The sequence below is a fragment of the Neoarius graeffei genome, chromosome 13 (genome assembly GCF_027579695.1).
Source record: "Neoarius graeffei isolate fNeoGra1 chromosome 13, fNeoGra1.pri, whole genome shotgun sequence".
Lineage (NCBI taxonomy): Eukaryota > Metazoa > Chordata > Actinopteri > Siluriformes > Ariidae > Neoarius > Neoarius graeffei.
In genome coordinates this window covers 56325847-56338821 of record NC_083581.1, presented here as the reverse complement: position 1 = coordinate 56338821, position 12975 = coordinate 56325847, and the positions used below count along the sequence as shown (strand labels likewise).

General features: G+C 40.2%; 1 protein-coding gene across 4 annotated transcripts in view; it reads right to left on the bottom strand.

The window, feature by feature from the left end:
* Nucleotides 1–12975, bottom strand: part of uba3 (ubiquitin-like modifier activating enzyme 3) — a 102898-nt gene that overhangs the window by 13754 nt on the left and 76169 nt on the right. For all 4 annotated transcript variants that reach the window (XM_060938089.1, XM_060938090.1, XM_060938087.1 and 1 more), the window contains exons 9-10: nt 12807–12962; nt 61–163 (exon numbers count right to left, since the gene is read on the bottom strand). In XM_060938089.1, coding sequence (XP_060794072.1) covers nt 61–163; nt 12807–12962 — 259 coding nt within the window. The remainder of the gene's footprint in view (nt 1–60; nt 164–12806; nt 12963–12975) is intronic.

Sequence of the window (12975 nt, the reverse complement as noted above, 5' to 3'; positions counted from 1 at the left end):
CAAGAATAATTGTGGCAAAATGTAATGTGTGCCAGAAATGGAGCAGAAAAGCACAAATACCTCCAAATGGTTTCTCTTTGGGCCACTGCAGTATTCTCACATACTCAACACAGTGTTCAGGCAGCCGCGGCATTGACGCAATCGTGCACATTGGGAAATTCACCTGGAAACACACAACAACCACAGACACCCTTAGTCTCAAAGCTCCGAATCACACATAACTGCACATTCCATCTGACAAATAACTATTCATACTTTAATTTGTACATGATTACTTGGTACCTTGATAACACTCATTAACACTAGAATTCCTGAGGTTTTCTATCCCATGCCAAAGACAGTGCACCTCCTCTTTCACCCTCACCTCTTCAGTGCAGTCATTACCTATGCAACTTTACATTGTTATGGGGAAGCCATGACCTAATGGTGAGAGAAGCAGCTTTGGAACCAAAAGGTTGCCGGTCCAATTTCATGGACCAGCAGGAATGGCTTAAATGCCCTTAAGCAAGGCACCTAACCCCCAACTGCTCAGAGTATATTGTACATCGCTCTGGATAAGAGTGCCTGCTAAATGCCTGGAAGGTAATGTGATGCAAATGTTCAGCACAAGTCAGATTGAGCGAAGCAGCACCTGGGGGGGGGGGGGGGGTATGCACGTGTTTAACAAATGCCATACATTAGTGTATAATGTGTCAACATTTGAGACACAGTATCAGAATTTACAGCGGTGCTTGAAAGTTTGTGAACCCTTTAGAATTTTCTATATTTATGCATGAATATGACCTAAAACAATATCAGATTTTCACACAAAGTCCTAAAAGTAAAGAGAACCCAGATAAACAAATGAGACAAAAATATTATACTTGGCCAGTTATTTATTGAGGAAAATCATCCAATATTACATATCTGTGAGTGGCAAAAGTATGTGAACCTCTAGGATTAGCAGTTAATTTGAAGGTGAAATTAGAGTCAGGTGTTTCCAATCAATGGGATGACAATCAGGTGAGAGTGGGCACCCTGTTTTATTTAAAGAACAGGGATCTATCAACGTCTCATCTTCACAACACTTTTGTGGAAGTGCATCATGGCATGAACAAAGGAGATTTCTGAGGACCTCAGAAAAAGCATTGTTGATGTTCATCAGGCTGGAAAAGGTTACAAAACCATCTCTAAAGAGTCTGGACTCCACCAATCCACAGTCAGACAGACTGTGTACAAATGGAGGAAATTCAAGACCATTGTTACCCTCCACAGGAGTGGTCGACCAACAAAGATCACTCCAAGAGCAAGGCGTGTAATAGTCGACGAGGTCACAAAGGACCCCAGGGTAACTTCTAAGCAACTGAAGGCCTCTCTCACATTGGCTAATGTTAATGTTCATGAGTCCACCATCAGGAGAACACTGAACAACAAATGGTGTGCATGGCAGGGTTGCAAGGAGAAAGCCACTGCTCTCCAAAAAGAACATTGCTGCTCGTCTGCACTTTGATAAAGATCACATGGACAGGCCAGAAGGCTACTGGAAAAATTTTGTGGACGGATGAGACCAAAATAGAACTTTTTGGTTTAAATGAGAAGTGTTATGTTTGGAGAAAGGAAAACACTGCATTCCAGCATAAGAACCTTATCCCATCTGTGAAACATGGGGGTGGTAGTATCATGGTTTGGGCCCGTTTTGCTGCATCTGAGCCAGGACGGCTTGCCATCATTGATGGAACAATGAATTGTGAATTATACCGGCGAATTCTAAAGGAAAATGTCAGGACATCTGTCCATGAACTGAATCTCAAGAGAAGGTGGGTCATGCAGCAAGACAACGACCCTAAGCACACAAGTCGTTCTACTAAAGAATGGTTAAAGAATAAAGTTAATGTTTTGGAATGGTCAAGTCAAAGTCCTGACCTTAATCCAATCGAAATGCTGTGGAAGGACCTGAAGCGAGCAATTCATGTGAGGAAACCCACCAACATCCCAGAGTTGAAGCTGTTCTGTATGGAGAAATGGGCTAAATTTCCTCCAAGCCGGTGTGCAGGACTGATCAACAGTTACTGGAAACGTTTAGTTGCAGTTACTGCTGCACAAGGGGGTCATACCAGATACTGAAAGCAAAGGTTCACATACTTTTGCCACTCACACATGTAATATTGAATCATTTCCCTCAATGAATAAATTACCAAAGTATAACTTTTTGGTCTCATTTGTTTAACTGGGTTCTCTTTATCTACTTGTAGGACTTGTGTGAAAATCTGATGTTGTTTTAAGTCATTTATGCAGAAAAAAAAAGAAAATTCTAAAAGGTTCACAAACTTTCAAGCACCACTGTAATTGTGCTTTTATGCAAAAATAAAACGAGTACATATAAAAAAAGATTCAAATGACATGTTTTACTATATTTAATGAAAAGACAGTGTAGCGGGCAGAAAATAAGAAGAAAAAAAAATTCAATTAAAGTGCAGACCACATGAAGTCCAAATCAATGGTAATGAAAAAGTACACTCGTGTGTACCCAGGACACAAACTCACATTCATGGTAATTTAGAGTCTTGTGTAGTTTTAACAGCATAATCTGTCTGATATTTCCACTTAACACATTCTAAAACATTAACATTTAACTCAATACAAATTAGTGGGGTTTTCCCCCCCATTACAATCAATATGAACTTCACACAGATTTCAAATTTAAGACTTTTTTAAACATATTCTTATTTGCCATCATCCACACTACCCTAAACATGCATATGTCCTGAATGACATGAATGTATTCACAGCAACATGTCATTTGAATCAATTTTTATTCATGAATTAAAGCACACATTTTTACACTGATACTGTCTCTCTTGAACTTAAAAGGTAGACTGACTTTCAGATTTTTCCAAGCTTAGGTCATAAAAAGAATTTTCCCTGACACCCAATTTTGTTTAGTGGACCGAAAGCTACTGAATTCGAATTACAGACTTCCAATTTTATTTTATTTATATTTTTTATAGAACAAATAAATTTTGGGCCATGTGGCCCTAAATTGTCCGCTATTTTTTTTTCCTGCTTCACCATGACCCAATTCAAGATACTATGTCATGCGTCATGTGGTGCACTTTTCCCATTTGCGCAAGGCATTGTGGGATACAAATTTGAGACAGGAGAGGGAAATGGAGGACGCGAGTGTGCGAATGAAACAAAGACAGACTACAGTAATGGAAAGTGAGAATTAAAGCTGTTATGTTGCGAAGGAAAGGAAATGCGGGTGTTCAGAATTGCGGTGCCAGGTCTTAATTATTTTGACCTTTAAAAGTAGTAAACAGGCACCCTTGTCAGACATAGTGGCTCCCAACTCGTTAGTTGTCAGGGCATGTTACAACATGCCAACTTCAGACACCCTGGCGCCACTGTCCATCACACGCCAACTTCAGACACCCTGGCGCCACTGTCCATCACACTGTGCTGCGTGGACTATATAAGATGCGCACAAACATCGAAGAAAACACAGCACACATCAGACGGGGACTCCATGCAACACCTGCTTCTCATCAGTGAATATTTGGATCCGTTTCTCTCTTTCTCTCTCGGTTTCATTTCTTTCTTGCTTTCTATCGCGGACGTGTCAGGATCCAACGTCCATCATTTGTGCCGTGTGAGCATTCCGTGCGTCCTTGAATGTAAGTTGTTTATTGTTGCGTAGCTACTGTGTTATGTGTGTACTCGTTATCTGTAACTGTTACATGTGGCGGTAAGGCTAGCGAGTATTTCTTCTCTTTTTCTCTCATCCTGTGTCTGTCTATTTTCTTACGTGTTTGTTCTGTTCTGTTCAGTAGCCATGTAATGATAGCGCTTGTTTTCTCGTCCACGGTTTGTTACGGGAGCACATTTCATTATTAGCCATTGCCATGTTGGGAGTGTAGTGGTGGTATGTACAGTTCATAACAGCGCCACATATTCTAACCTTCTATGCGCAATACAGCGCGGGGCAGCGCTTAAAGGAGCCATGCTCCCCTTCATTCAGCCGACACACTCTGTGTCTTCATGCGGGTGTGACTCGCTGTAAGCAGTTGCACCACGCACCTTGGTAATGATAGCTGCTGTAGGCAGCTATCCTCATCCTCCGTGTACGTTGTACACATTGTACATATTGTGTACATATCGTGTATATAGTCAGTATCTAGTGTGTTGTGTTATTTATTATGGGGTGTAAATAGCATTCATTGGGCTTTACATTGTTTTACTTATATAGTATTCATTTGTGTGTTTTACATTTGTATTACATTGTATATAATTATTATTCATTTGTGTTAATATATATTTAATGCGATGTGTATTTATATTTATATCATTGTTATTGTTTACATTATTGCTTGTGTGTATATTATTGCTCATGTCTTGCTGTAATTGTATTTTATTCTGTTTTCTAGTAAAACCACGGTTTACACGGTTTCTCGTGAGTGGACATCCATTAATTCCTGTTCTAACCGGACAGCCTGGGTAGCTCGCTGTATACCTGATCCAGTGTCCCTCTTATACAGTCCTTTACCCTGTCCATCACCGGACACCCATTTTTATAGCGGGACCAAACTAATAAAATATCAGCAGTCGGCGGGCACCTCGGTGAGATCAGCTGTTCGTTTAGCGACAGAATGATGGAACGGTCAGTGATGCATCAAGGTAACCTGTAGATGGCAGTAATGCAACACTGGATGCTGCATGATGGAAAACCCAACAGAAGGAGGGAAAAAAAAAAAAAAAAAAAAAAGCACCAGGTAAACCTGCGCATGCGCACACTGGATTCCCTCGGTCTGCTCGACTGCGCAAAGCGAGGAATTTTATGCACATTATTTGCTAGGGAATCCCCTCAAATTAAATACCTTCCCAGCCACAGAATGGTCTGGGTTTAAGATATTACAGAAATAAACATATACCACAATGACCAAATTTCAGAGGGAACTAAATTTCACCAATTTCATGAAATCGAAAAATACTGTCTACTTTTAACGTTAACATTTTTAAAACTTATACAATTTCATGTTCATTACCATCGATTTGGACTCACAGTCCACACTTGAATTTAACATTTTTTCTTATTCTCCACTGTCTACACCATCTCTTTTATTAAATGTACTAAAACATACCATTTGAATCTTTTTTTAATAATTTACTTGTTTGTTTCCCCCCTCGCATAAAAGCGTACTTATTTTTTATACTGTCTGATACTGCCTCTCTTGACCATTACACATTCTGCACTAATGTGTGTATAGTGATTATGTCAAGCATGCATGCACTTCGCCCCCCAGGTGTTGCTTCACTCAAACTGAACATTTCACAACATTTGCATAACAATGTAAAAGTTGTATAGGTGATGACTACGCTGAAGAGGGAGGGGTGAGCTTATATGGGGAGAAAAAGGAGGGGCACCCTCTTTGGCTTGGGATGAAAATTCTCACAGCCCTCCGGAATTGTAATGTTAAAATACAACAGGTCAAATGCTCTAAAAATGTTCTACATTAAGCTTCAGCATTTTTATTTTATATTAACATTTCATTTATTGAAGGAAAAATGTTACGAAAGGCCTACATCACCCATACTAAAAACTAACTGCCTCCTTAAACTTAAGTGGTTCCTCTAGCTTTACCAGCAACAACACTGGAACCAAGATCAGGGATTGATGACTGAATATTCTTCTCCAGATTTTCTGACAGAGCAGAATTCTTAGCCCATGTTTACATTAGACCATATCAGCGGATCATCAGATTAACGTTTTTAAAACGATAAGTGTGCACACAGCAACACCAATACACGATTTGCGTGCACACAGCAATACCAATACACGGATACGCTCGGCTCCGCAGGCATCCTGCGCTCCAAATCACTCCGCCCTGAACAGCGAGTGCCCTCTGGAGGGTGCGCACTCCGGCCTTGCGCAGCTCACAGAGGGCGCGAGTGAAGTGAACAAGCTGTGATTCGGGACTGAGCCGCTGTGTGTGAGATCCCAGCGCACATCACTTACCACTTGCAAGTGGAAGGATGGCAAGCCTAAAGACTATCATAACTACACAATGGGCAGTATTTGCATCAGTATTTGCAGTATTTTCATACTTTTATACTCTTTAATGAAAGGTGATACAAGGCGGAAGTCCGCGCCGTTTTTCAGCAGTCGCGTCACATGACCAACGCCAGCGAATCAGGAAGGTGGATGTCACAGTGACATTGTCCAATGAGACGCCAGCTAGAGCTCAGCACAGCGTATCCGCGTATTCTGAATGTTTACACAGCACCGGAGCTGACACGATCTGGATTGAATACGTGGACGCTGGCGGATTCCCGTTTCCCGGCGTTTCCAGGCGGTTTAATGTAAACGGACAGTGCATCCGCGAAGAAAACAAGACAGATACGGTCTAATGTAAACGTAGCCTTAGTCCTGTAAATTGTGCCAAGCTGCCCCAGCCCTGAAAGAGCACAGCATCCCCACGCCATCATAATACCCCCACCAGGTTTGAGCGTTCATTAGATACCATTTTTGCCCAATCTTGAAAGCTGATTTTATGAGGTGAGCGAGGCCCGCAGTTCCTCAGATGTTCATCTGGGTTCTTTTGAGACTTCCTGGAGGAGGTGATGACATGAGGAATTTTGCCTGCCTGCCACTTCTAGGAAGAATCAGCACTGTTCCAATTTTTCTCCATTTCGAGATAATAGCTCTCACTGTGGTTCACTGGAGTCCCATAGCTTTAGAAAGTGTAGTAACCCTGGGAGTCACGTGGTACACCCGCCCAGGATGGCTGCCTAAACCGGAGCGGAGCTCGGATTTCCTCAAACCCTCGATAATAGTCATATGACGTCGATAGTTTTACAATATATTGAATTAATAAGCTTTACTACAGTGTGATGAGTAATAGAAGTCACTATTTTACACGGAATCAGCCTACTGCTTCTCGAGGGAAACCTTCACAAAGTTCGCCGGTTAAAACCTCTAAGATGGCGGAACCACCTGTTGAATCGAAAAATCCTACGAAAGGCAATGTTGCTGGTGAACTGACTGCCATAAGAACGATTCTGGAGCAGTTAGCTAACGACATGACTGCTGTGAAGGGTGGTATTGAGAGTCTTAATGAAACTGTGGCAACTCTTGGCGGTAGGATGGATGAAGCCGAAACGAGAATTTCCTGCCTGGAGGACGAGGAGGCTAAAGCGAATACAACTAGGAGAGAGTTGGAGAAACAGAATCGCCGCCTGCAAGAAAAACTGACGGTTCTGGAGGGCTTCTCCCGACGCCCAAACATTAGAATCTCTGGTGTCAAAGAGGGGACAGAGGGCTCTGACCTAGAGAACTGTGTTAAAACTCTGCTGTCTGAGGCCTTGCAAATTGAAGCAGAAGATGCTTTGTTTGAAATTGATAGAATTCATCGCGTGGGGCATAAGTCCGATGAGGAACACCCGAGACCTAGACATATCATCGTCCGCTTTTTAAGGGATAAAGCCAAAATGCGCGTGATGACGGCAGCTAGAAAGAAGGAGAAGATTATCTGGAGAGACATGAGAGTGCGCCTGTTTCAGGATTATGCACCAGAGATCCTGGAGAAACGCAAGAAGTTTGATGGGGTGCGTGCCTTGCTGAAGCAGCGCAAGATTCTCTACACGCTGCGCTTTCCAGCCGTCATGACATTCTCCGTGAACAACAAACAACACGAGTTCTCCAGTCCAGCAGAGGCAAAAAGATTCATCAGTGGGCTTTGGACAATCGAAGATGTGGATGACAGCGACCAGCCTTCAGAAAATGAGTAAACTGTTTAATACAGTCTAATTTAATCACTTATAATGACAGGTAACATGATTCACATAGCCTACTGGCATATTAATGGGATAAATGTAGCCTACTTATTCTTATGAGAGGGAAATGTAAAGCATATGGGCTTGGAAATGTTTGAGGAGCATTTCAAGGGTTTTTTTTTTTTTTTTTTTAATCAGAGCTGTAAGCTGAACTATAACTTTACGGCGTTTTCATTTTGATATAGTCTAATAGAGGGGGTGGGGAGGAACGAGTGAGAGGGTGGCCAAATGGGACCAATGAGTGCTACGGACCTGCTACGCGTGTGTTATGTTGGGTTTAGTTCTACCCAACGGTGTTTGTCTTTTGTGTTTTTTGTTTTTCTTTTGATGTGCCTACTATTTTTCATTGTTGAATTTATATTGACCTCTGGGTTATATCAAAAATGGTGTACTGCTTTACTATGGGTTAAACAGAAGGTAATTATAAGGGTCTGTGCTAGTATAATATGGGCTATATGGCTTTATGACAATATGTAAAATAGTTTCATGGAACATAGCGGGATGTCATAATGTAGTTAAAAGGAAGAAAATTTTGACTTATTTAAAGCAGAAAAAGACAGATATTGCTCTCATTCAGGAGACACATCTTGATGAGGAGGAATCTTTAAAACTTAAAAGAGACTGGGTGGGCCAGGTGTATTTCAGTACATTCAACAGTAGGAAAAGAGGGGTGGTTATACTGGTTAAAAAAAATTTAGACTTCCAGGTTTTCAAACATTATGCTGATAAAGATGGTAGATGGGTGATTTTGGATGCTGCGTTAGAAGGTCAGAAGATGACTGTGGTGAATATTTATGCCCCTAACTCTCCTCAACCTGACTTCTTTCACAAAATTTGTAATTCAATACGTAATATTGGGAATACAGATATTATTATTGGAGGGGACTTCAACCAGGTCAGGGATGTATTTCTAGACAAGTCTTCAAGACCCAGACCAGTACATGATCCCACGTGTGCTGCTTTGGATGTGGTGTCAGATGAGCTGGCCTTAGTGGATATATGGAGAGTGCTTCATCCACAAGAACGAGACTACACATTTTTCTCCCATCCACATTCCACATATTCTAGGATAGATTATTTCCTTATATCTCGCTCCTTGGTGGGCCAGACTATTGGGTCATCTATTGGTAACATTGTTGTAACTGACCATGCCCCAGTTGAACTTCTCTTGTCTAGTAGGGGAAAAGTTCCACCCTCACCTAGGTGGCGCCTTAATAGTTCACTTTTACATAATAAGAGCTATTGTGAATATATAAGGTTGAAAATTAAAGAATTTTGGGAATGCAATGAAGGCTCTATTGAGGACGTTGGTCTCACCTGGGATGCTTTTAAAGCCTATATAAGAGGCTGTCTTATTCAATATGGCTCTTTGATGAAAAAGGCTCAGAGGGAGGAAATACTGAGGTTGGAAAAGGACATTAAGGCTCTTGAAAAACAACACATGTCACACCCAAGTGAGGAAATATGGAATAAATTAATTAAACTGAAATTTGATCTAAATAGTATATTACAGAAGAAAGTTGAACACGCCATGTTCTGTTTGAATCAGAAATATTTTGAACAGGGTGAGAAAACTGGCAAATTACTTGCACATAGAGTACGTCAAATACAGTCTAATAACTTAATTCCTTCAATTTTCAATGAGGATAATAATACATTGACCACTGATAAGAGGGAGATTAATGAGGTGTTTACTAAGTTTTATAGAGACTTATATACCTCTAATGGACATATAGAAGAACCAAGATTATCAGAATTCTTTTCTTTAATTAAAACACCTACTTTGACGAGCGAGCAGAAAGCGGATCTAGAAGAAGAGATTTCCATAACTGAAATAAAAAAGGCTATCAAAAGTCTCAGGTTAGGCAAGTCACCTGGTAATGATGGATTTCCATCAGATTTCTATAGGATTTTTGTAGAAGAACTGGCTCCTAGGTTACTAGCAGTATATACAGACGCTTTGGAGAGGGGTAGACTACCACCTAGCATGAGATCAGCAGTTATTACACTATTACACAAGAAAGGGAAAGACCCTCAATATTGTGGTAACTATCGTCCAATTTCATTAATTAATGTGGATGAAAAAATTATTTCTAAGGTCCTTGCAATTAGGCTTGAGAAAGTGCTTCCTAATTTGGTACATGTGGATCAAGTAGGTTTCGTTAAACATAGATGTTCAGCTGATAACCTGCGGAGGATATTACACATAATTTGGAAATGCAGGAATGACCCAGATCCTGTTGTTGCTTTCTCCCTAGATGCCCAGAAGGCATTCGATAAAGTAGAATATGCCTTTCTATTTTACACTTTAAGAAAATTTGGGTTTGGACAGTCTTTTATGCAGTGGTTGGAGTTAGTATACACTGATCCTATGGCTACGGTTCTTACGAACGGGATAATGTCACCATCCTTTAATCTCAGTCGAGGTACTAGACAAGGCTCACCTTTATCGCCACTGATTTTTGCTTTGTTTCTTGAACCCCTTGCAATCGCATTACGTGATTGCAAACATATCCAAGGCGTAAATGTGGGGCGAGAAGAACAAAAACTCTTTTTGTACGCTGATGACATTCTTTTGATCTCAAGTAATCCTGACGTGGCGGTACAGGCTATGTCCTCAATAATTGACTCATTTTCTGAGATATCTGGTTATACCATTAATTGGACAAAGTCAGAGGCTATGCCTCTTTCCAAAATGTGTCCCCCTGCCATTAGGGGCCCATGGCAATTTAAATGGATGCCTATGGGTATGACCTACCTGGGGATTAAATTAACCCCTGGCTTAGATAAAATAATGCAGGTAAATATCAATCCTGTTATACAAAATATTAAAGCTCTTCTGCAGAATTGGTCAAAAATTAATCTTTCTTTATTAGGCAGAATTAACTTAGTTAAGATGATTATTTCCCCCAAGATTCAGTATATTATGTATATGCTACCTTTGACCTTTCCACAAGGCCTGTTTAAACTTTACAACAATATTGTGGAAGACTTTGTATGGGTAGGCAAAAAACCGGCGTTTAGCAGGTCTAAACTGTATGCTGCCAAAATAAGGGGCGGTTTGGCCCTGTCTAAGATGGACTGGTACCACTATGCATTCTCTCTCTCTCAATTAGCGAAGATGTATAAGCTCTATACATTTCCAAATCAGAGGCCTTCATGGGTAAACATGGAGGAAGGGCTTGTGGCCCCGACTACATTAGAGGCCTTTCTCACCCAGAATGGTAGGCGAACACCCTTTGATGACCCCGTTTTAGCTTTTGCACAAGAAACATGGTCAAGGGCTTATCAACTTATTAATATTTGTCCTTTTCTTTCATCCAAAGCGTCAATTTGGTTCAATAAAAAATTGCTAATTGATAAAAAAACATTTATGTGGGAAACGTGGTCCAAGTCTGGTATAAATCTATTGGGGGACATTTTTACTGACAAGGGTATTAAATCATTTATTGAAATCAAACAAGAATTTAACCTGGATCAAAAAGAATATTGGAAGTATTTACAACTTTCACATTGTATTAGAGCTAAATTGAAATCTGCCCCAGACCCGCCATCTGGCTTTCAGGAGGTATTAATGAAACCTGGTTTTAAAAAAGCATCTACTTTCTACCATCTTATCAGAGAGGCACGAACCCCCAAATTAGAGGGATTGAGGTTGTGTTGGGAAAGAGATTTAGGCATTCCAATTTTAGAAGATACATGGAAATGGTTGGTTGAGTCTTGGTATACTTGCTCACAGGAAACACAATCTCAGCTCATTCAGTACAAATTGCTCCACAGAAAATATTGGACCCCGAGTAAACTAGCCAAACTGAAACTAATGGATAATGATACATGTTGGAAATGCCAGAAAGATACTGGGACTTTGATTCATATGCTGTATGAATGTGAAAAGAATATTGATCTCTGGAATGGGATTGTGAATCTTTTAAGTTCTATTCTTCAATGTGATCTTACTATGTCACCGGATTTATGTATTTTTGGTTTGCTACCAGAAAACATAAATATAACCAAAAGATACAAGTTGTGGGTACGCTTGGCAACTGTATCAGGATGCCGTATTATTCTAAGACACTGGAAATCATCCACATCTTGCTCATTTAAGGAATGGACTGAGCTACTGACAAAAATCGCCTTATATGAGCGTGTTACTTTCAATGTCAGGGGCAAAGAAGAACTATTTAACCAGATCTGGGGGCCTTTTTTGAGCTATATAGAGAACATGACTGTGTAATTGTATATATGTATCCTGTTCTGTATGAGTAGAGGTCAATGTTAATTGTTATTTACGTTTGTAGGCACTTGTTTTGTTTTGTTCGTGGTTTTTTTTTTTTTATAATTTGTTTGTTTGTTGATGTAAGTTTTTCTATGTCTGTTTTGTGAATGTTCATACTGTAAAAGAACAGAGAGCTACTGCTTATTGATACAAGACTTTTGTATTTGCAATGATGCAAATGTTAAATTTTGTTTTTGCTGTCTGTGAAAAAAGACAAATAAAAAAAAAAAAAAAAAAAAAAAAAAAGAAAGTGTAGTAACCCTTTCTAGAATTATATATTTGAATAGAATTTCTTTCATTTTCTTCTAGAATTTCTCACAGTGAGATAGTGTGCTGTGCATGGTGAGACCATTTTAGTCTACTTCACAGAGCCAGAAAGGTACTATTTAAGTGATGTTTAGATTCAACAGTGCTGGCAGTAAGCCTGGGTGTATCTTGTCAAATTTAACCCAGTCATCAGTTGACTGAGTAACTAAGGGGGAAATTATTTTCCACAAAGAGCTAGATGGTGTTGGATAACTTTTGTCCTTCAACAAATTAAATGATCATTTAAAAACTGTACTTCGTGTTTTCACAGGTTGAGCTTGTCTTGTATTAAATTTAGTTGGAGGATCTGAAACAAGCGTGTGTGATAAATGTGCAAAAAAGAAGAAATTGGGGGGGGGGGGGGGGGGATACTTTTTCACAGCACTATACCAGCTTACATAAGAAACCAGGCTACCTGCGGAGGATACAGCTCCAGTGTGCAGTCTATACAGGCAGTCATTCCAGGCAAGATGACCCTCAGGTTCCCTTTAAAGCCTTCTGTACCTCCATCTATTAGTGGGATTATGGAGCTGGGATCCAAAACCCCATCTTCATAGATAAGCAATGACAACTGAAGGGAGCAC